General features: G+C 39.8%; 1 protein-coding gene across 2 annotated transcripts in view; it reads left to right on the top strand.

Moving 5' to 3' along the window:
- Nucleotides 1–21,318, top strand: part of HTR2C (5-hydroxytryptamine receptor 2C) — a 298,238-nt gene that overhangs the window by 217,877 nt on the left and 59,043 nt on the right. Inside the window, exons 1-2 of one of the 2 annotated variants that reach the window (XM_033946496.1) lie at nucleotides 7,428–8,729; nucleotides 9,833–9,889. The exons of the other annotated variant lie outside the window; for it this stretch is intronic. Of the exons in view, the coding sequence (XP_033802387.1) occupies nucleotides 9,871–9,889 (19 nt within the window). The 5' untranslated portion in view covers nucleotides 7,428–8,729; nucleotides 9,833–9,870. Of the gene's footprint in view, nucleotides 1–7,427; nucleotides 8,730–9,832; nucleotides 9,890–21,318 lie in introns of those variants that run through there. 2 annotated transcript variants of the gene reach the window in all.

Genomic DNA, 21,318 nt, shown 5'->3' with positions numbered 1-21,318 from the left:
GAAATGAACTGAGAAATGATTGAATATCTTGGAAAATCCCCCCAATGACCCTAAAATGAACCTTTTCCTCTACACACGCCTCTATCTTATTCCCTTGTGTCTACAATCAGAGAATACTATCAATATCATCAAAAGTGCCATGTGAATTGGTAAATTGTGTTTTTAAAATACAATGTCTACAAAAGCAAAAACAAACATTGTTACATAGTCAACTCATTGTATAGGTCTTCACCTCAAGCAGTGATATAAAACATACTATGAAAACTTCATATAAGAAAGAACCTCTCATAATGATCCAGGTGCATTTTCAGATGTCAGCAGCAATGGGATTTGGATTTTGCTTAGTAACAAATATTTAAGCTACAGAAGTATTTATAAAGCATGGACCAGTCTATTTCTTTGTTCAGTACGAAAAGATTAAAAGTGTTGAATTTAAATGAACTCTTTTTTTTTTTTTTCATATTGCAGTAACTGAAGTCACTCCCATGGATATTTCTCATAAGTATTTTTATCATAGAAGTACATATCTTCAAAGTCATGATGAAACCTCATAAAATGTGACATAAGGGGAGCCTCTGGTATTATATACCATAAAAAAACGATGGTGTTTTGTCACCCTAATAGAAATTACACGGGAAGTTTTACTATGTACTGTATAGTGCAAGATGAACTAAAAAATGCTACTCTGCTACCATGTGCTAACAAGAATTAGCTGGCATCATTTATTGTAAGTTCTAGGGAAGGGGTAAAAAGTGGACCTAACGGACCTCGCAGATCTAAACCCGTACGGCCTTAAAAATCTGAGGTCCGTGTCGGTCCGTGTCCTTGGCGCTTGTAGTTTCTGTCGCTGACAGATCTTGATGAGATTTTAGCGCTGACGGATCCGTCTCAGCATAGGGAGGGAAAAGTGTTAGGATCCGTCAGCGCTAAAATCTCTTCGAGGTCTGTCAGAGCCAGAGACTCGTGCTGGAGCGGCAGAGCAGAAGCCAAGAGAGCGGGGACATAGGTTTTGGACGTGCGTTATGGAAAAGAAGTCTCCAAACTGCAGCACGAGTCTCTGGCTCTGACAGACCTCGAAGAGATTTTAGTGCTGACGGATCCTAACACTTTTCCCTCCCTATGCTGAGACGGATCCGTCAGCACTAAAATCTCATCAAGGTCTGTCAGCGACAGAAACTACAAGCGCCATGGACACGGATCGACACGGACCTCAGATTTTTAAGGCCGTACGGGTTTAGATCCGCGAGGTCCGTCAGGTCCGTGAGGTCCACGTTGTACCCCTTCCCTAAGTTCTATTTTAAACAAAGTAAGTATTTTAAACAAAGAATACTTACTAATAACGTGTTAGCATTAGTGCACTTAAGTAAATCTATCTCTTGGGGCTCCTTTTACTAAGGTGCGCTAGTGTTTTTAGCGCACGCAGGATTTTAGCATGCGCTAAACCCATGCTACGCTTCTAGAACTAATGCCAGCTCAATGCTGGCATTAAGGTCTAGCGTGTGTAGTAATTCAGAGCGCGCTATTCCGCGCGTTAAAGCCCTAATGCACCTTTGTAAAAGGAGCCCTTAGTTTTGTTACACAGATACTATTGCAACATATATGACACCTGAAGTCTGAAAGGCAAAGCCTTTGTTAATTTAACTTTTGCATGTAGGGGACATCTACAACTGGGCACCTCCATTTAGATGCACTGAATCTGCGCAGAAGGAACATCTATAACGGAGCTTGGATGTCCATTAGCGAATGCTAGTGTAATCTAATCTTGGCATCCAAACATTTAGGCACCCTGGAGTTACACCAACCATAGCTTGTGTATATAAGAACATAAGATCAGATAAACAATTAACGGGAGACTCACAAATAAACCTAAGACCTTCAGTAATTACTAAATTATACCAATAGCAACATCTATTATACTGTTCAGAAATAAAATTATATTATAACTATAGTGCTCAGTTTAAAGTGACACCTACTTGCTGACGAAGGTGTTCACACATACATCACAGCACTCCCTGCCTGTCCTCCATATATCAATTCAAAAGATTTTTTTTTTTTTGTCTGATGATAACTTTTCACTTATCTTATTTCATTGATAGACTGGTTAGGAAGCGTCCTTCTTCAATCTTCGTCTGACAACCCCCCCTAGGGCAACGCCAGCAATTGTAATTCCTCCAAAATGAATCCAGTGCAAAATTATGAATAGCCTTACTGAGTCAGACCAATGGTCCAGCAAGCACAGTAGTCTGTTCTCATGGTAGTCAATCCAGGCCCCTAATACTTGGAGACCTATAAACAAATTGAAGGGGATGAGGTTAGGACCCAAAATGGTGAAATGTAATAAAAATTGGTTGACCGACAAATGTGAAAGGGTGTAGTGAATAGAATTCACTCGGAGGAAAGAAAGTTGAATAGCGAAGTGCTGATTCTATTCAATGTATTTGTAAGTTACATTACCAAAGGATTAGAAGGGGGTGTTTAACTTTTTGCAGACGACATGAAGATTTGCAACAAAGTAGACACCCTGGAGGGAGAGGACATCATGAGAAGTGATCTAAAAAGATTAAAATAATTGTCTAATATTTGGCAATAAAAATTTAATGCAAAGAAATGTGTGAGGCACATATAGGATAAAAACCCAAAAGAGTTGTATTTGCTAGGGTGTGAGAGGCTGATAAACACAGACCAGGAGAGGGACCTTGGGGTGAAACAATGTGGCAAGCCAGAAGGATTCTAGACTACAGAGAAGCATATTCAATAGAAGAAAGGAGGTACAAGTCTTTGGTGAGACTTCATCTAGAGTATTATGTTCAATTTTGGAAGCCATATCTCACCAAGGACATCAAAAGATGAGGCAATTCAGAGGAAGGCATCAAAAATTACATAGAAGAAGAGACTTGAAGACCTCAATTTGTATTCTGTAGAGCAGGGGTGTCAAAGTCCCTCCTCAAGGGCCGCAATCCAGTCGGGCTTTCAGGATTTCCCCAATGAATATGCATGAGATCTATTTGCATGCACTGCTTTCATTGTATGCTAATAGATCTCGTGCATATTCATTGGGGAAATCCTGAAAACCCGACTGGATTGCGGCCCTCGAGGAGGGACTTTGACACCCCTGCTGTAGAGGAAAGAGGGATGGGGGAATATGATACAAATGTTTAAATACTGAAAAGATATTAATATGCCATGAGCTGAGGTTATAGAGTAAGGGATTTAAGAGCAATGTCAGGAAACACTTTTTGCACAGAAAGAGTAATAACCTGGAATGCTCTCCTTGTGGGAGGCTGTGAAAACAAGAATGATAATGGAATTCAAGAATGCATGGGGTAAACACTGAGGATCACTGTAAAGAAAATGTTTGGAATCCATCTAAAGCAAAACTTAAATGATCTGATAACTGGACAGCAGCTTCAGAGGTTGAGAAGTAAGACTAATGCCAAGCAGACTTCTATGGCCTGGGTCCTATAAATGGCAAAAAATCAGATCAGGATCAAGGCTAGAGTGGGCTTTGACAGCAGTAGTTGAGAAATAGGACTAGCGATGGGAAGACTTCTATGCTTCTGTGCTTCAAAACTGATAGAGAGACAGAAATTAAGTATACCAATATTTAATCATGAAGAAGTGAAACATGTACAGAATGCCAGATTCAACTCTGGCCACCTAGCTGGACAGACTGGATGGACCATTAAGATCTTTATCTGCTGACATTTACTATGTTACTCTAATACGTTGTTTGGCCATACATCCAAGGTCAACCCACAATATGCCGCTTGAAGTTATGGGCTATAGCATTTAAGAACTACCTTATAGAGATAGATATGTCACTAGCAATTTTTGGTGCCAATGACATGCCCAAATTGGCACAAAATTCTAAACACCCATTTGTATAATTGCCCCAATAGTAAGTGGACCTTTTTCTTGAGTCTAGTCTTAGCCCATGGAAATGAATATTTTGACTTTTATAAGATTGGTCAGAAGGCATGCACTTCCTGTTGTTATGAGAAAATATATTTTTGGGCTATAACTTAAATTGATGAAGAAGCTCTACATTTCTTGAAAAAAATGATTAAATCCTAAAAGTGGCTGAAAAGGTGGTGAATTCTATTTACCTTTCACAAACTAATCCCACCAATGTCTTCTTAAAGGAGATAGATGAAATATGAACAAAAGCCGTGACCAGTGTTTTCATGTTTGTAATCTCATTAAACTTCTTTTACTTCTGTTACCTAAGCTATAAAGTCAGTAGCCCATGCTGTCTTGTCTTCTTGGTTAAAGGCCTTTGAAACATTATATTTCCTTATCTCTAACGTGCTGTCATATATTAGAGACACTACAGATATTATTGTCTACTTTATCCTTTTATGATCTTATAGTTACAATTTATATTGAAGGCTCTTATTCTAAGATCCCACCGGGTTAGGTGATATAAGTTCTTTGGACTACTTTGGATAACCATGTCAGACCTCAAAAAATTCCTCCTGAGTTTCCATGTGAGCTAGCAATTTAAAGAAATGTTTTATTTCATTTTGTACATTCAATTTAATGAATTACCAGCAAATTAAAGGCCCAAAGTGCTCCCAACGTGGCAAATCTTTATGAATTCTGATTTGAATCAGATTTTATTTTATCCACATATCCCTACATGATCCATGACTTGTTTTATTATGGACTGGTACTTCTACTCGTTCAGTGGAGTTTTTCACATGGTTAAATTCATGTGACTTGAATTTATATTTATCTTACAAAACTAGTCAGACCTCTGTTTCTTTTTTAGATGTGATGATCCCATTGACAGCAAAAGGATTCCATTTCTCCATATTTAGGAAGCTGGCGAATAGGAACACTGTTATGTGGTATTCCAAATGTCACTCTTGTAAACAAAGGTATAATATATTTATTGGTCAATTTTTATTTATACATAGGCTATGCTCCACAGTTTGGAGATTAAAAAGAAAGTATGTGAGATGCAGGCCCATTGAAAGAAACAAGGATATCCACATTCGATTTCTGAAGAATATAAACATGCAAGATGAGCTTAGTGAGAACCATTCATTATCCCCTCTAAAAACATATGACCAACCAAATTTAGCATGTGTTGGGGTTTTTTTTTTCCTTATATACTGGTAAAACGGCCTATTTGGTAACATTGGGACATATTATGTCTATACCTGGTGTTTCAATATTTCTTAAATATAATTGGAACCATATAGCAGAGTCTTTCTTCAGAGCTGTCTGAATTAGTTGACCTGCAAGCACTAAGTGGACATATCCCATAATGATATATTTCATTTGTGGGCAGTCATAGAGTGGAAGAGCTCTATGGTTTCTCATACTTCCAGAAGTCAAATTAACAAAGGCTTTTTTCCCATCAGACTACAGGAGCCATACATTTTATACGGTGTTTGTGCAACAAAGTGTACATGAGAAAAAACTTCCCACACTATTTCTATTAGGATGATAAAACATCATTGCTATTTGCACTGCACAATAACGGAGGCTCCCCTTGGGTCACATTGTATGGCGTTTCATCATGACTTTGAAAATCTGTGCTCATACCTTCATAGAAGTACCTGTGAAAAATATCAGTTGGCTAATGATATTCTTAAGTTATTGCAAAGTGAACAGAAATGCCTTTTAAATTAACATAGTAACATAGTAGATGATGGCAGATAAAGACCCGAATGGTCCATCCAGTCTGCCCAACCTGATTCAATTTAAATTTTTTATTTTTTTATTTTTTCTTCTTAGCTATTTCTGGGCAAGAATCCAAAGCTTTACCCGGTACTGTGCTTGGGTTCCAACTGCCGAAATCTCTGTTAAGACTTACTCTAGCCCATCGACATCCTCCCAGCCATTGAAGCCCTCCCCAGCCCATCCTCCACCAAACGGCCATACACAGACACAGACCGTGCAAGTCTGCCCAGTAACTGGCCTAGTTCAATATTTAATATTATTTTCTGATTCTAAAACTTCTGTGTTCATCCCACGCTTCTTTGAACTCAGTCACAGTTTTACTCTCCACCACCTCTCTCAGGAGCGCATTCCAGGCATCCACTACCCTCTCCGTAAAATAGAATTTCCTAACATTGCCCCTGAATCTACCACCCCTCAACCTCAAATTATTTCTTCTGGTTTTACCATTTTCCTCTCTCTGGAAAAGAATTAAAGGAGAGAAGTTATCAACATGGGTTAGTTTTCAGCTGGGTTATTTTTACCCCAGGCCATGCTATTTTAACACAGGGTCCAGTTTCATTCGGTGAGACCCTGAGCTAAAATAACCTGTCTTAACAGTAGCCCTTGCTGAAAACTTCTCCCCTAACTTCCTTTTACACCATTTGGACTGAACAAAGAAATAGACTGATCGTGCTTCATTCATTAAATGCTTCTGTAGCTTACACATTTTCTGGCGATGTGATTGGCTCTGTTACTCTGCATTCCTATTGGGTAACTGCTTTCATTCCTGCAATACCACTCACCTCAGCTCCAAACACTTCACTTCCGATGGGAATTTATGAATCAGATTGTCATTGGTCTCTTTAAATTTAGATTTTCAATTAGTAAATAATTTTTCTTAATTTCCTTTAGCAAATAACTTCAAAAATATATTTTCACTTATCTTAAAAGGTAAGAAGACTCTTCGGTTAGATTGATTCATGTTGGTTATGCTATCCCTGACCTGACTGTGATTAATTCTAACTGAAGAGACTCTTCTTACCTTTTAAGATAAGTGAAAATATATTTTGAAGTCATTTGCTAATGGAAATTAAGAAAATTGATTGATTGATTGAATATGTAAGGGCTCCTTTTACTAAGCCGCGTTAGAGCATTAACACGCAGAATAGCGCACTCTAAATTGATGTGCGCGCTAGACGCTAATGACAGTATTGAGCTGGCATTAGTTCTAGCCATGTAGCGCAGGTTTAGCACACGCTAAAATGCTGCATGCGCTAAAACCGCTAACGCAGCTTAGTAAAAGGAGCCCTAAATTTAAAGAGGTCAATGACAATCTAATTCCCCATTGGCAGTGAAGTTTTTGGAGCCAAGATAGGTGGTATTGCTGAAGTTTTGGAAGATTGTGTGTAAGAGTGAGTTTGAGGTAGTGACACTGGACTATGTAATTTTATATACTAATTCTAAGTATGTTTGAAGAGCTGACAGAGTGCTTTCATTCCTGAGCATTCTTGTTTCTGGCCCTTATACAGTCAACTAGAATTATGAGAGGTTTTTTTGGCTACAATGTGAAGTTTTCATGGTATGTTCTATATTACTTCTTACTGTGAAGGCCTATATGATGATTTTGACTATGTAACAATGCTTGTTTTTCTTTTTGCAGACACTGCTTTTTGAGAATACAGCCCCAGATGCAGGTGGTTAATGTTGAAAACTAATGGCACCTTTGATGGTGTCGGGAATCTTCACTGACTGCTGTACTAAAGGGAATACGGCCTCTGAACTCAAGAGATAAGTTCCATTTTGTTCATTTCAATTTTGCTGGAGTTTTTGATAACTGTTGTTTCAGAAGTAAGTTTGCCCCTTGATACACAAATGAGGGACACTCTTTGGATGGTTTGCACTTGTAACAAAAACAAGCAAAATTTAAAAAGCAGAAAATAGATTGTGAAGCTATGGTATTGCTAGCCAAATGCAGAGCAAACAGATGATATATCAAGGCATGGGGAGCAGAACGCTGTCCTGTTTGGGGGAGCCCAGGAGCTCCACCCTGGCCCCAGCAGAGTCCGATGGCACCTCTCACAAACTCCCAACTTCTCACCTCCTCCTGGCGCTGTCATTTTTAAACTTTGGGCAGCTTCTGCAGCGTCAAGGAGCAGGCCTGCCCCCCGGAAGTAGAATGAAGGGTCCCAATGGCAGGCCTGCTCGTTGACGCTGCACAGTGGCTGCCTGAAGATTTGAGGTAGAATGCTGGGAGCTGGGTGGGTGGGCGCCATTTTGGGGGGAGGCCATGGCCCCTTTGACCTCCCCTATTCCGACGCCTTTATATCAAGGTGTTATATATACACACGTTTGTCAGCTTTCCTTTGATGAAGTGAATGGCCTGTTGTGCCCCTCAATTGATATCTGTGTAGGAGACACGTTCCTCAAAAGCATTTCCACTTGCCTTTTGTGCAGATACTTTTTCATGGAAAATAATGCACATGGAGGGCAATTCTGCGGGACACCTTTATGTTGCCTAGATGCTTACTTTCGTCTACAGAATACTAGAATAACTGGTAAAATATGTGGCTGTAATATAGGCACAAGCTTTCACACTGGCCATAGAGCCTAAATCCTGGAAACATACACATAACGGTGAGTCCCATCCATTCCCCAACCGGTCTCCACCTGGAGGTATCCTAGGGATATTTATGCCAAATTACTAAAAAAAACAAAAAAAAAACCCCAACCAATCACAGGTTTTAAAGGAGCACATTTTAACATCAACACCATCACTAGTTATCCACACTCTTCCTCTCTTTCTCTTTTTTGATGATTTCTCTCTGACTTTGGGACTCTTTTACAAAGCCAAGGTAGTGAGTCCTGTGCGGCAAACAAGCTGACTCTGTCCCATTAAATCATGTTTGTCTACATGTTCCACAATTTTATTTTATTTTTTAGAATTGTATCCACTATTATTCCAGGCATAGAAGTCTGGTTTATCGGTCTGTAAATTCCCAGATCTCCCTTGGAACCCTTCTTAAAAATTGGTGTAACATTGGCCACCCTCCAATTTTCAGGTACTACACATGATTTTAGTATTTTCCCTATCTGTTCTGGCAAGCTTGCAATCTAACTGTGGGGGCAATAGAGGGTCATGTGACCTGGCAGCGTCACAGAGAGTGGGCTGGGATTGAACTCACAGCTTCAGGGCGGTGATTCAGCAACTCTAACTACTGGAACACTCTTCCCCTCTATATTAGGCTCTAGCCATAATGGTTTTGTTCCATTGAGTCAATATACTACACAATCCAGTGGGAGACATTAATCTTGTTTCATCACAAAGATACTGTTTTCTGTTCTCCAGATACGTTGTGGCAGTGAATTTAGGATTCAAGAATTGCCACAAGATTTTGTTCACCTAATTTCAAGGATTATGTATTTGGACAATAGTGTGCTTTTTAATCACTTTATTAGAGTTTGTAGATTTTTAAAGCATTTCACTCATTCAGCCTGGTAGCTCCTACACCACCAGAATGCATTTTTATAAATATAGAAATGCATTGTTAATGTATATAAAAAGAATTATTGGGAACTGAAGAACTGAGTTTCTTAAATTTCAAAGCAATTTATGTCTTAGAGTTAACAATATCATACTCTTTATATAAAGTATAGCTAACCCAAGAAGAATCTGAAAGATGTACATATTTTAAACAATTTTGTAGTACTGTTCTCACTCTACCCTCCCTCCACCTTTCATTAAGTAGATAATATGAAGTTGCTTAATTTCAGCCCGATATCATCAGCATAATGGCAAAAATCAACCGATAGATGTTTTATTAAGTACGACTATCTAGGAAAAATGCTAAATTGTTATTGTGGATATAGGTGATTTATGAAAACAGAAAGTCAAAATAAGTTGAATGTATTTATTGTGGGGTTGTGCAAAAAGAAATGGCCAAAAGTGGGATACGTGAGTACCGAATGTAAATTTTTGCATTACAACAGAGCTGTTTCCAAAGAACTGGATAGATGTGTAATTTGCTAACACTTCACAAGTCTGTATAGCAATTATTCCATTAATATGAAAAGACAACCTTCTGAACACATCACTGGATATCAAGCTACACTATAGGATGTCAGGTCCAATGTCATCCTAATCTTTTTTTCTCTTCTGCTTCAGACATCTTGGTGCCATGACTTGGAAACAAACCAAGGTTGATGCTAAGAAGTTTGAAATGTAATGTATAATGTTTATCATCCTTATACTTTGGCTTGTAATATCACTTAATCTATTTACTTAAAGACATCCAACATTACATGTTCTTTTCAATGACAGAAAATGAACTGATAAAGGATCTAGTTTATTTCATCACAAGACCTCAAACACCCGAGGCACTACTTAAATATTTTTTTCGTGCCCTTACAGGGTTGATGTGTTCATCATTGCTCTTGGTAGGCATATATCACAATTTCACCAGGATTTTCATATACAAAGTAATTATACAGTGATGTTTTTTTCAGGCAAATAAAAATTGAGGCCGATGTGTGGATGATAGAAGAGGCACAGCCCCTGAGGAAACTGTAAAGTGAAATGGTTGGGCAGCCGTCGGGCAAAAGCTAAGTGCTCTTCCTTTAGAATCTATAGACACACTATTGGTTGAAATTAGAGCCTGTCATTAAGAATTAACATCAAGGGCTCCTTTTACTAACCTGTAGTAGCATTTTTAGCGCGCGCTAACCCCCATGCTACGTGGCAAAACTAACGCCAGCTCTATGGAGGCATTAGCGTCTAGCGCGCTCGGCATTGTAGCATGCGCTAAAACCGCTAGCGCAGCTTAGTAAAAGGAACCCCAAATTTTGATATATGTCTACCAAGACTAATGATGAACACATCACCCCTGTAAGGGCACGGAAAAAATATTTAAGTAGTGCCTCAGGTGTTTTAGGTCTGAAATAAACTAGATCCTGTATCAGTTCGTTTTCTGTCAGTAGTCAAATTTTGGGGTCCTTTTATTAAGGCACGCTAGCCGTTTTAGCTCACGTTAAATATTAACATGTGCTAAATGCAAACGCATCCATTATAGTCTTTGGATGCATCAGCGTTTAGCAAACGCTAATGTTTAGCACGCTAAAATGGCTAGCGCACCTTAGTAAAAGAGGAGGTTTGGTTTTTTTTTGAACGAACTGAAGTTTATTTCCTTATTTGATTGGATGTTCTTTTCAATGCCATCTTTTTTTCATTCTATTTTTCAGACTTAATTGAGCGTAGCTTCTATAGCTAGTCAAAAAATGTATTTAATATAATTTAAAGATTTTTTTTTTTGTCTGCTAACCTTTATTTTCATTTGAAAAAAAACAGAAATCAGTGGCATTACCAACATGCACTATATAAAGCCATCTTTCTCAAAAATACCTCCAGAAAACTCCTACTTAAATCGCCCCCTATAGGGACTACTTAATATCTTTATGTTAAATTTTTATATTAATGTTTTGAGCCTCAGCCCCACCACTCCACAGCATCAATATACTTTCATCGCGGTGAGCTTTACGTGGTACTATCATCACCGGCTCAAAACTTTTTTTTTTAATCTTTCTATTAATTTGTATAGTCATTTACTTAAGACCTTTATTCAGTTTTAAAGTGCTTTGTGCTCATTAATATTTCATAATAAATAAATAAATAATTGTAACCTCAATACCCAATTTTATTCAAATCATAAGCTTATCTGAATATAATTCTTTTTTCAATCATCTCTCAATTTGATTTTAGGCGCATTGTAGGAGGAGGAGTCCCTATAGGGGGTGATTTAAGTAGGACTTTTCTGGAGGTATTTTTGAGAAAGATACTAAATTATTAGCTCAGAAGAAAAGGAATAAACTATAATACATCATTTCTATATAAAACAATAACAATGACACTCACACCACTTTCATGCCCATGTATACAGCTATTATTAGCAAATAACTCAATGTGGCAAAACATTGGCTGCAGTTTTATACAGAAATTTGAACAACCAAAACAGCTATAACAATAATGCATATAATCCCTAGCATATCTTTTTTTCCAAAGCAGCCTCCTTCCCTTTATGCACATTAACTTTCATCAGCTAGTCAGTGACAACCTAGCCACTATGTAAATTAAAACTTGAACCAGGTATATCATAGTCCCACATTACTGGCAAGACCTGCGATGATGCCAAGGCTCATCTCCATTCATAGTAGTGTCACCCATAAGCAGACAACTTCACATATAACCTTTACTTATTGCTCCTCCCTCCCTGAGATAATGGCCGCCTGGAATTAAGCCCCCTCTTTCATGCTGCTACAACCCCCTAACCCTAGAGCGCGCATGCGCTGTTGAAACATCGTGATTCCTGGCGCCGTGAGGTGTGCCTCCGTGCCGAATTCGATTTTCGAACACGGAGGCAGGCCAGAACACGGAGAAACTCCCCCCTGGCGTCACTCACCGCCAGAGTGCCGCCTCACTGCTGCCGCTGATTCGGAGGGGGGGGCACAGGCGCACCTACCAGCATCTTCTTCTCACCCTCCTCCCTATTGCTTGCTCTCCCACCCGCTGCGGCTCCTATCTTGAACGGGCCAGGGATCACGGGCAGGCGGCCCGCAGACAGGAGGCTGCCAAAACGCATGAAGCTTCCCGGGGTGTGGGGGGGGAGACATGCCAAGTGATGGCGAGGAGAGAGTTGGAGCAGGCCACAGAGGCTGTCGGTGCCTGCAGGTGCGGTGACTTCAGGCAGATGTTGGTGGAGGGCAGACAAAAAAGACCGGAGGTAAGGGTTGCTGCTGGACATGGGAAGAGGTGCTGATGGATGGGGGGGGAGGGGGCAAAAAAGGAAGGGAGGCCTACTGCTGGACAGGGGGAGTAGAAATGAGGTACTGCTGGACAGGGGAAGAGCTGCTGATGGACGGGGGGGGAAGGAAGGGAGGCCTACTACTGGACGGGGGAGCAGGAAAGAGGTGCTACTGGACAGGGGAGAGTTAAAACAAAGGAAGAAGGGCTGCTGCTGGATAAGGGGAGCAGTGAAGGGGTGGTGGTGGACACAGGGGAAGAAAAAGGAAGGGAGAATGGACAGGGGGAGCAGGCAAAGGGTGGTGGTGGACAGCCGAGGAAAAAGACAGACAGAAAGAAAGAAATACAGAAATAGGCTAAGGAGAGAGAGAGAGAGAGAAAGAAAGAAAGAAATACAGACACACCACACACATATTCTAGCACCCATTAATGTAACGGGCTTAAAGACTAGTATATATATAGAGATAGATAGATAGATAGGTATAGATAGATATATTTAATTTTAAAAAGGACATAAGGATAGTCTCACTGGGTCAGACCAATGGCCCATCAAGCCCAGTAGCCTGTTCTCATGGTGGCCAATCCAAGTCACCAGTACCTGGGCAAAACCCAAGGTGTAGCAACATTCCATGCTACTGATACAGGGCAAGCAGTGGCTTCCCCCATGTCTTTCTCAATAACAGACTATGGACTTTTCCTCCAGGAACTTGTCTAAACCTTTCTTAAAGTCACTACTACTTCTCCCCTCTGATCCACTCACCCAAAACTCAGAGCCCACCAAAAGCTCTTGTTCCATCCCTCCTCACACCAGTATGCCCATCTAGTCCTTACCCCCAATTCCTGTTGTTGACACTTTTCTTCCGTCTTAATGCCCTAGCAACCAAGCATGCTCCCTTCTCCTTCCTACCCTAACCTCCCCTAATCGCACTCCCATTCCCCAAATCCTACCTCTCTCTGCCCTGGAAGTGGCTTGGTCAATGTTAACAGCCCCCAGTCCACACTGGAGGCCTTCCTAAATTTAACAAGAGATAAAATGATTAGTACAGACTGCATATGGCTGTTTAAAGTATACCTCAGCAGATTTTATTTTCTTATCTTAAGAAATATGACAATAGTTAAAAATAGATACAAATTTATATTCTGTTAATTTCAGTCAAATGGTTTGGATGCTATATCTTGTAGCATGTTGCACACAGATTTCTAGGGAGTGATAATACAGAGCATATGCTTTGGGAATATGTGACATTTTCTCAAACCACAGCACGGAAAGTTGCATGCTGTTCAAGCAGCAGGCATTATATATATTAATGCTTCATTTAGGGACAACCAATAGCAATTCCAATATGATCATGTAAAAAAAAAAAAAAGATTTGCTAAGTGCACATAAACTTAAATGAGTTCAGGATCTGTTTGGAGGGAAGACACAGCAGAAAGTTACAGAGTAAAATATTGGTTTTAGTTTATTCACCAGAAAGTTCAAGAAAGGGATGCGGACAATCCTCTTCACAGACTACTTTAACTAATAAAGTAACATAGAGGTGCTAGCTGACTAGTCCCCATTAGAGACAAAACATAGTACTTGATACAAGTATTATGTGTACCTATAAGTAGGATTTAGAATGGACATAGTACATGATACTAGTTTTATATGTAGGATAATTGACTATGGTATAAATGTGTCTTTATTGAAAACCATCTCAGAAAATACTCACTCTGTATTGTAACACCTTTACAGAAGCTCATGTAAACTGCTTTGAATTGACTCCCCAGCCATTAGTAGTAGCATAGAAACTTTCAATAAACATATATAAAATGTAGATGCACAGAATAAAGGGACTGTTATTCAGCAGTGCTCCTCGGTGCAACCACATAAAAATTGTCCTGGGTTTTCAAACAAATGTGAGATCAGCCATGGTATTTTCAAAATCTCATGGTTTTTTCCCATGGTGAGCTCTGGATGAAGTTTTTGCCTTTTGTTTTAATCTTTGGAGACTGTTCCATTTTCTGCAGGGTCTACTCCTGGTCAGCTCACAACTGTTCAGCTCTAAAGAAAGAGCTGACATTCTCATATAGCCAGTCTTTTAGATGTAGGATTAGCAGATTTCTTCTTTAAAAAAAAAAAAAAAAAAAAAAAAGAGGACACCTGGCACCACCCCCACATGAACTTTGTGTCTACTTCCCTGAGCTTGGGGGGTCACATCTGGAGGACCTCTGCGGATATCGATGCGATGACATCAGGCCCTCCAACAGAGCCCCCTAGGTTGGAACCTTCCAAAATTCAGAAAAACTGCCAGATTTGGGAAATCCCTCCAGGCACCCAGATAGTCCTCTAAAAAGAGGACATGTCTGGGTTTTCCCAGACATCCATGCAATTTGTAATTCATTTTAATTAGTGCCAATAATGGTTGAAACTCCAATTACATTACATTAGAAATTTCTACTCCACCATTACCTTGCGGTTCAAGGCAGATTACAAAAGAGATGAAAAACTTTGGGCTACAATGGAAGAACATTTGCCCTTTCTAGAGAGGTAAAGAGTAGATTATGCAGTTTCTGTCTGGCGGGAAGAGAGGGGAGGGTTGACGGTAAGTTTGGAGTTAGGGCTGTTTCAGGAATTTCTTGAAGAGTATAGTTTTTATTTCTTTTCTGAACGTCTTGTAGTCTGGTGTCGTTATCAGTAGATTGGAGATTTGGTTATCTAGTTTAGCTGCTTGAGTGGCCAGGAGGCCGTCATATAGTTTTTTCCATTTTACTTCTTTGATTGAGGGGTGTGTGAATGGGGTGTGTGTTTTTCTATGTCTGATAGAGGTGGTTTGGATGAGGCGGTAGGTTGGGCTGTTTCCGTTTAAGGTTTTAAATAACATACAGTAGAATTTAAATAGTATTCTTTCTTGGATTGGTAGCCAATGTGAGTTGATGTATGCTTCTGTAATATGGTCGTGTTTTCTCAATGAGTAGATGAGTCTCAGAGCTGTATTTTGGATTGTTTGTAGTTGTTTACTCATTGTAGCAGGGCAGGGGAGGTAGAGGATGTTGCAGTAATCTAATAGACAGGATTAGGGATTATACTATAAGCTTGAATTGTGTTTTTTTTAAAGAATTTTCTGACTTGTCTTAGGTTTCTCATCACTGCGAAGGATTTCTGTATTGTTTTATTTATTTGCGGTTGCATGGTGCAGCATCGGTCTATAGTCATTCCTAGTAGTTTTATGGTAGTTTGAATGGGATAGTTGATTGTGTTAATTTCTATATTGGTTATGGTTGGGACTTTGTCGTTTTCGAGGAGGATGAATTTAGTTTTGTCTGTGTTGAGTTTCAGTTTGTGATCTTTCATCCAGGTTGCTACTATTTCTAGTGTTCGGTGTAGTGTGTTTCTCATGGCAGTCTTTGGTTAATCAAAAGGTATGAGAATAGTAATGTCATCTGCATAACTGTAGGTACTCATTGCATAACTGTACTGGTACTCATTAGCTTATTCAACTAAAATGCATGCACAAATTGGATACGTGCCCAAATTTTTGCATGCAATTTTCCACACTTTTTATAGAATTAGGGGTTACTGCATGCTGTGTTGTGGAGAATTGGATGGGCAGTGGGCAAAGAATGAGCATGCTCTGCACATTGAGTTAGTGCATGACATTATACCACGTGCAAAGGCACATGGAGGTTATTCCATAAAGGGCTGCCTATTTTAGACACCATAAATATGCCAACCTTTTAACCTATTCTGTAAAGAAAAGTAAATAAAATATTAGCGTAAGGGGTCAAATAAGTGGCTATAGTTTAGACTCAACTTGCACCAGCTGTAAAACTTGTGTAAATAGTCATACCTAGATTGTTAAAAAAAAAAAAGGCATATAAATCATAGTATTTTATAATTTCCCCTGGATTCTATGAATTGCACATAAAATTCTGCATCCAACTTTGTGCACACATCAGAGATGCACTTACAAATAAATTGACTAATGAGATCGGTTGACTAATGAGCTTGGGTGCTAAGAACTAATTATTGATGTTAATTAACAGTCTTAAAAATCTGCACACTCATCTCGCTGTGTGCTATTCTATACAGCATTTTACACTCAGTAACCCAAAATGAAAGAATATGAAACAATAACTCTTGAAGATTCTTCCAACATGAATTAGCTGAGGAGATGTACCAAAACACTCCAAAAGGACAATGTGATAATGAACAACATAATAAAGAAAATATAGGGGTGATTTTACTACGGTGCGCTAGCGTTTTTAGCGCACGCAGGAAATTACCGCACGCTACGCTTCTAGAACTAACGCCGGCTCAATGCTGGTGTTAAGGTCTAGTGCGCGCGGCAATATAGTGTGTGCTATTCCTTGCGTTAAAGCCCTAGCGCACCATAATGTTTTTGGGAAGAGTCCTCAGTTTTCACAACTCACCTAATTTCAATCACATGTATCTGAAAAGGGGTCTTGACCAAGGGTAGGTCAGGAGCATTCCAAACTGTTATATGCAGATTTACAGCATTTGCCCAAAGTGTACCTAAGTTGGACACCAGCATTTACACCTGCTTTTAGCAGACAGAATTTCAGGCAAGTGCAGAAGCCTCCCCAACTCTATCTCTTCTCCTCAAATATTTTTGTCCTCCTGGTGAGGGATGAGGTTGGACACCCCTGCTCTAGACCAGGGATCTCAAAAGCTATGTGCATTGAAAGCAGTGCATGCACATAGATCTCATGCATATTCATTGGGGAAATCCTGAAAACCCGACTGGATAGCAGCCCTCAAGGAGAGACTTTGAGACCCCTGCTCTAGACCATTGCTCAGACTTTTTTAGATCCCTCCTCACGTATTTTATACGTGGTCCTATATTTATGTCATGTAAAGTTACACATTTGTTGAGCCTTTGTCAAAATACATTGCAAATGTTGAGTGCTCCAGATGGGACATCCTTTTTCCAATCTAAGCTCCCCCCTTTTACTAAGGCGTGCCAACCGATTAGTATGCACTAAATGCTACAGTGCCCATTATATTCTATGGGCACTTTAGCATTTAGCATGCGCTAATCGTTAGCATGTGCTAAATTGATTAGCGCGCCTTTGTAAAAGGACCCCTGTGTTAACTGTTAATGTAGTGTTGCACACAAGCAACCTTCAACATTTACCTCCACCCTCTGTTCCACCCCTCCCCCCACCACAATATTCAGCCCATGGCAGTCAGTGGTTTTAAAGATACTGGCTTCTATGATCTGAATCTAACTTGGATATATAGTACCAGAGCTATGTCCAAGCACCAGCATTTAATATCTGAGTCATCTGTAGACCCAGAAATTATATAGCTGTCTGCCCACTTACATATTTGGGCACCAGTACTGCATGTTGATGGTGCCAATGTAACTGCTGGCTCTTCTCTAACTCCTCCTATGGACCACCCTGGCATTAACTGCATAGTTGGAGAGTTGGTGGTCCAGTTCTTCAGCCACACAAGCAGCAAAACTGGACCACCAACTCTCCAATTTACTAATAACGACCCCAGACTACAAATTGTTCAGAAAAGAAACAAAAACCGTGCTATTCAAGAAATCCTTGAAGACAAACTAACACCGCAAGACTCTTCCCAGTTCTCTGAAACAACTTGCTCTTCTCTTCAATTCCTCTGGAAATGGCCAGATAACTTCTTTTGTAATCCGCCGTGAACCGCAAGGTATTGGCGGAATAGAAATCACTAATGTAATGTAATGAAGTAGTGCTGTCAGGGGGCATATTCAGCAGCACTGTGGGCCTGCTTCTATAAATGGTATCTAACGTTGCCTAACTCCTAGGCGTCACTTGGCGCAGTTGTCAATCAGCCGCTAGGCACCGTTTATAGAATCACACAGAGGTGTCTAGGCATTACTAGGTGTCCCTATGGTAGTAGCAGATATATTAGGTCAGGGTTTTTCTGGCCTAATTTATCGGTGCCTAACACAGACACCAAGCAATGTCTAAGTCAACCATGCCTATTCTCTACCCCTAACCTTGCCTACTTTTCAGTTAGGCGTCAGTAGGCACCTCAACTTAGGCATCGCTAGGCGCCATGTGGTATTCTGCTTGAAACCCTAATTAATTATTTTTTTAATTGGTTTTTAATGGCGTGCTCAATTACCATGCCAATTAAGTCAATTAAAAACAAAATTGCTGGCAAATTTTAGTTAGGTGGTATTAGCATTCGTGATTAGGGCACCTTTTATGGAATCCGGCCCTGTGTGTTCAAGAGCCACTGAATATCTGGAAACAGCCTGCTGAGTAGAGTTTAAGCAGGAAGGAGCTTCCTCTGCAAACTTAAGCCTTTTGTCAATATCTACACCTAAGATGATTTAGCAAATAATCCTCTCAGTATGTTTCCTCTTAAGCTGCATGGCTGTGGTTTTTATTTCTTAGTAGAACCAATCCCATGATAACTGTAGTACTTTATTGCGTATGATAACTAGTCCAATGTCACAGCAAGTAGTTCAGTACATAAGCACATAGCATAAACAACAGTAATTGGCTTAAGAGCCAACTAATGTACTGATATAAATTTTGTTAAATGGCCATCTGTTGCATTAGGCAAAGGAAACAAACTAGGTACAAATGAGTGACTGCAACAAATCCCTTCTGCATTTTTGTCTAGGCTTCATTAATTTTAATTAATGTAATCAAGGTCATATTCCATAAGGTGTACCTATGTTCTTTCACTATCGTCACGCTTTCCTTTCTTTTCATGAAAAATAGGTAACGCACCAAACAGGAAAAAGAACTCAGGCTTGCAAAAGTGTAACAAGGCAGACACTAGAGCAGACATGGGCAACTCCGGTCTTTGAGGGCCAGAATCCAATCGGGATTTTCAGGATTTCCCCAATGAATATGCATTGGAAGCAGTGCATGCAAATAGATCTCATGCATATTCATTGGGAAAATCCTGAAAACCCGATTGGATTCCAGCCCTCGAGGACCAGAGTTGCCCATGTCTGCACTAGAGCCAGAAAGATGCTCAGGAATACATAGAGAGGCAATACCAGCAACAACAAAAAAAAAGGACAGGGATAAAGACATAGTTGAGCCTCCCCATACTCTAAATAGTCCTTGAAGAGGGAACAGTGATGAGGAGAGTCTCCCTATGATGAAGTAGCCACAAGCTAACAGCCTCAAGAGCTTCTCCTGCTACAGTGGTAGCAAGTCATGCAGATCTCCGCTGACAAGTCAGACATTCCTGGATTTGGCACCTTGGGCAGTTGCCCATCTTGTCTATCCTTTCCAACAGCTTGAGGTTAATGCCTCAATTTCACTCTTGCTGAGAACTAATCTGGAGTGTTATATTCAGTTCTGGAAGCAGTATCTTCTCACTATGTAGACAGAATAGAAAGAGAACACTACACTAGGAATACTAACTTCGCTATAACTGCCCCCACTTTATGGAACTCTCTCTCTCAATCTCTTCGGGATGAAATTCAATTACCAAAATTTAAGACTAATCTTAAAACTTATCTATTTAAAGATGCCTATGCCAAATCTTAATCTTTTCTTTGTCTACTTGTAGATCTCTTTTATAAATCTAATTTTTTCTTCAGCGCATATCTCTTATACCATGCACCCCCGTCCCTCGTGTTATATCCCTTCCCTCTATCTCATTTCTTCTAAGATTATGTAACTTTTCCCTTCCTCCCCACTCATCCTCACTGTCAGGTTCGTCCATACGTTTTATATGTTTTTATTTTTTATACTAATCTTCCTGAAACACCATTAAATATTTCTTTCTTTCCTATTTAAATTTTATTGTTAACCGGTCAGATATTTGTTTTATGATCGGGATATTAAAAACCAATAAACTTGAAACTTGAAACTTGAAAAGCAGCCAAACTTGGACAGTCTTCACCATAAGAACAGCCATATTGGTTAGAGGGAGTGCGCTAGATATGGTGTATTTAGATTTTAGCAAAGCTTTTGACAGTGAACCACACAGACGGCTAATAAATAAACTGAGTGCTCTTGAGATGGGCCCCAAAGTGATGGGCTAGGTCAGGAACTGGTTAAGTGGAAGACGACAGAGGGTAGTGATCAATGGAGATTGCTCTGAGGAAAGGGTTGTTACCAGTGGTGTGCCTCAAGGTTCTGTTCTTAGGACTGTTCTTTTAAACATTTTTATAAGCGATATTGCTGAAGGGCTGTCAGGTAAAATTTGCCTCTTTGTGGATGATGCCAAAATCTACAATAGAGTAGACATGCCAGATGGTGAGAATAACATGAAGAAAGACTGGCAAAGCTTGAAGAATGATCTGAAACTTGGCAGCTAAAATTTAATGCTAACAAATGCAAGGTCATGCATTTGGGCTGCGTAAATCCGAGGGAATGGTAGTTTAGGGAGTGAAGAACTTATATGCACGACAGAAGAGCAGGACTTGGGTGTGACTGTATGTGATCTTAAGGTGGCCAAACAGGTTGAAGAGGTGATGGCAAAAGCTAGAAGAATGCTAGGGTGCCTGGGAAGAGGTATGGCCAGTAGGAAAAAGGAGGTATTGATGCCACTGTATAAGACTCTGATGAGACCTCATTTAGTATATTGTGTATAATACTCGAGCATCAAAAGAAGAGGCACAGGCGATGTCTAAACCAACCTTCAGTTACGTGTGCTTTATTAACGGTATATCCAATATTCAAAAACAAGTCCTTGACATACAATGTAAATGTAGTCCCGACTAGGATCCAAGTTTGACGACAAATGCAAAGATTATAATTGATAGTCAAAAGAAATTGCCAATGAATTATGTAATCTTTGCATTTGTCTATTTCTTTTTTGTTTTGTGGTGATTTTAAGAAGGATATATGCCAGGACTCTTGAGATAGCTTTGTGCGAAACAGGGCCACTG

Source organism: Geotrypetes seraphini, chromosome 5 (genome assembly GCF_902459505.1).
Source record: "Geotrypetes seraphini chromosome 5, aGeoSer1.1, whole genome shotgun sequence".
Lineage (NCBI taxonomy): Eukaryota > Metazoa > Chordata > Amphibia > Gymnophiona > Dermophiidae > Geotrypetes > Geotrypetes seraphini.
Note: the sequence above shows the minus strand (reverse complement) of the source record. Positions and strands in the feature narration are given on the sequence as shown.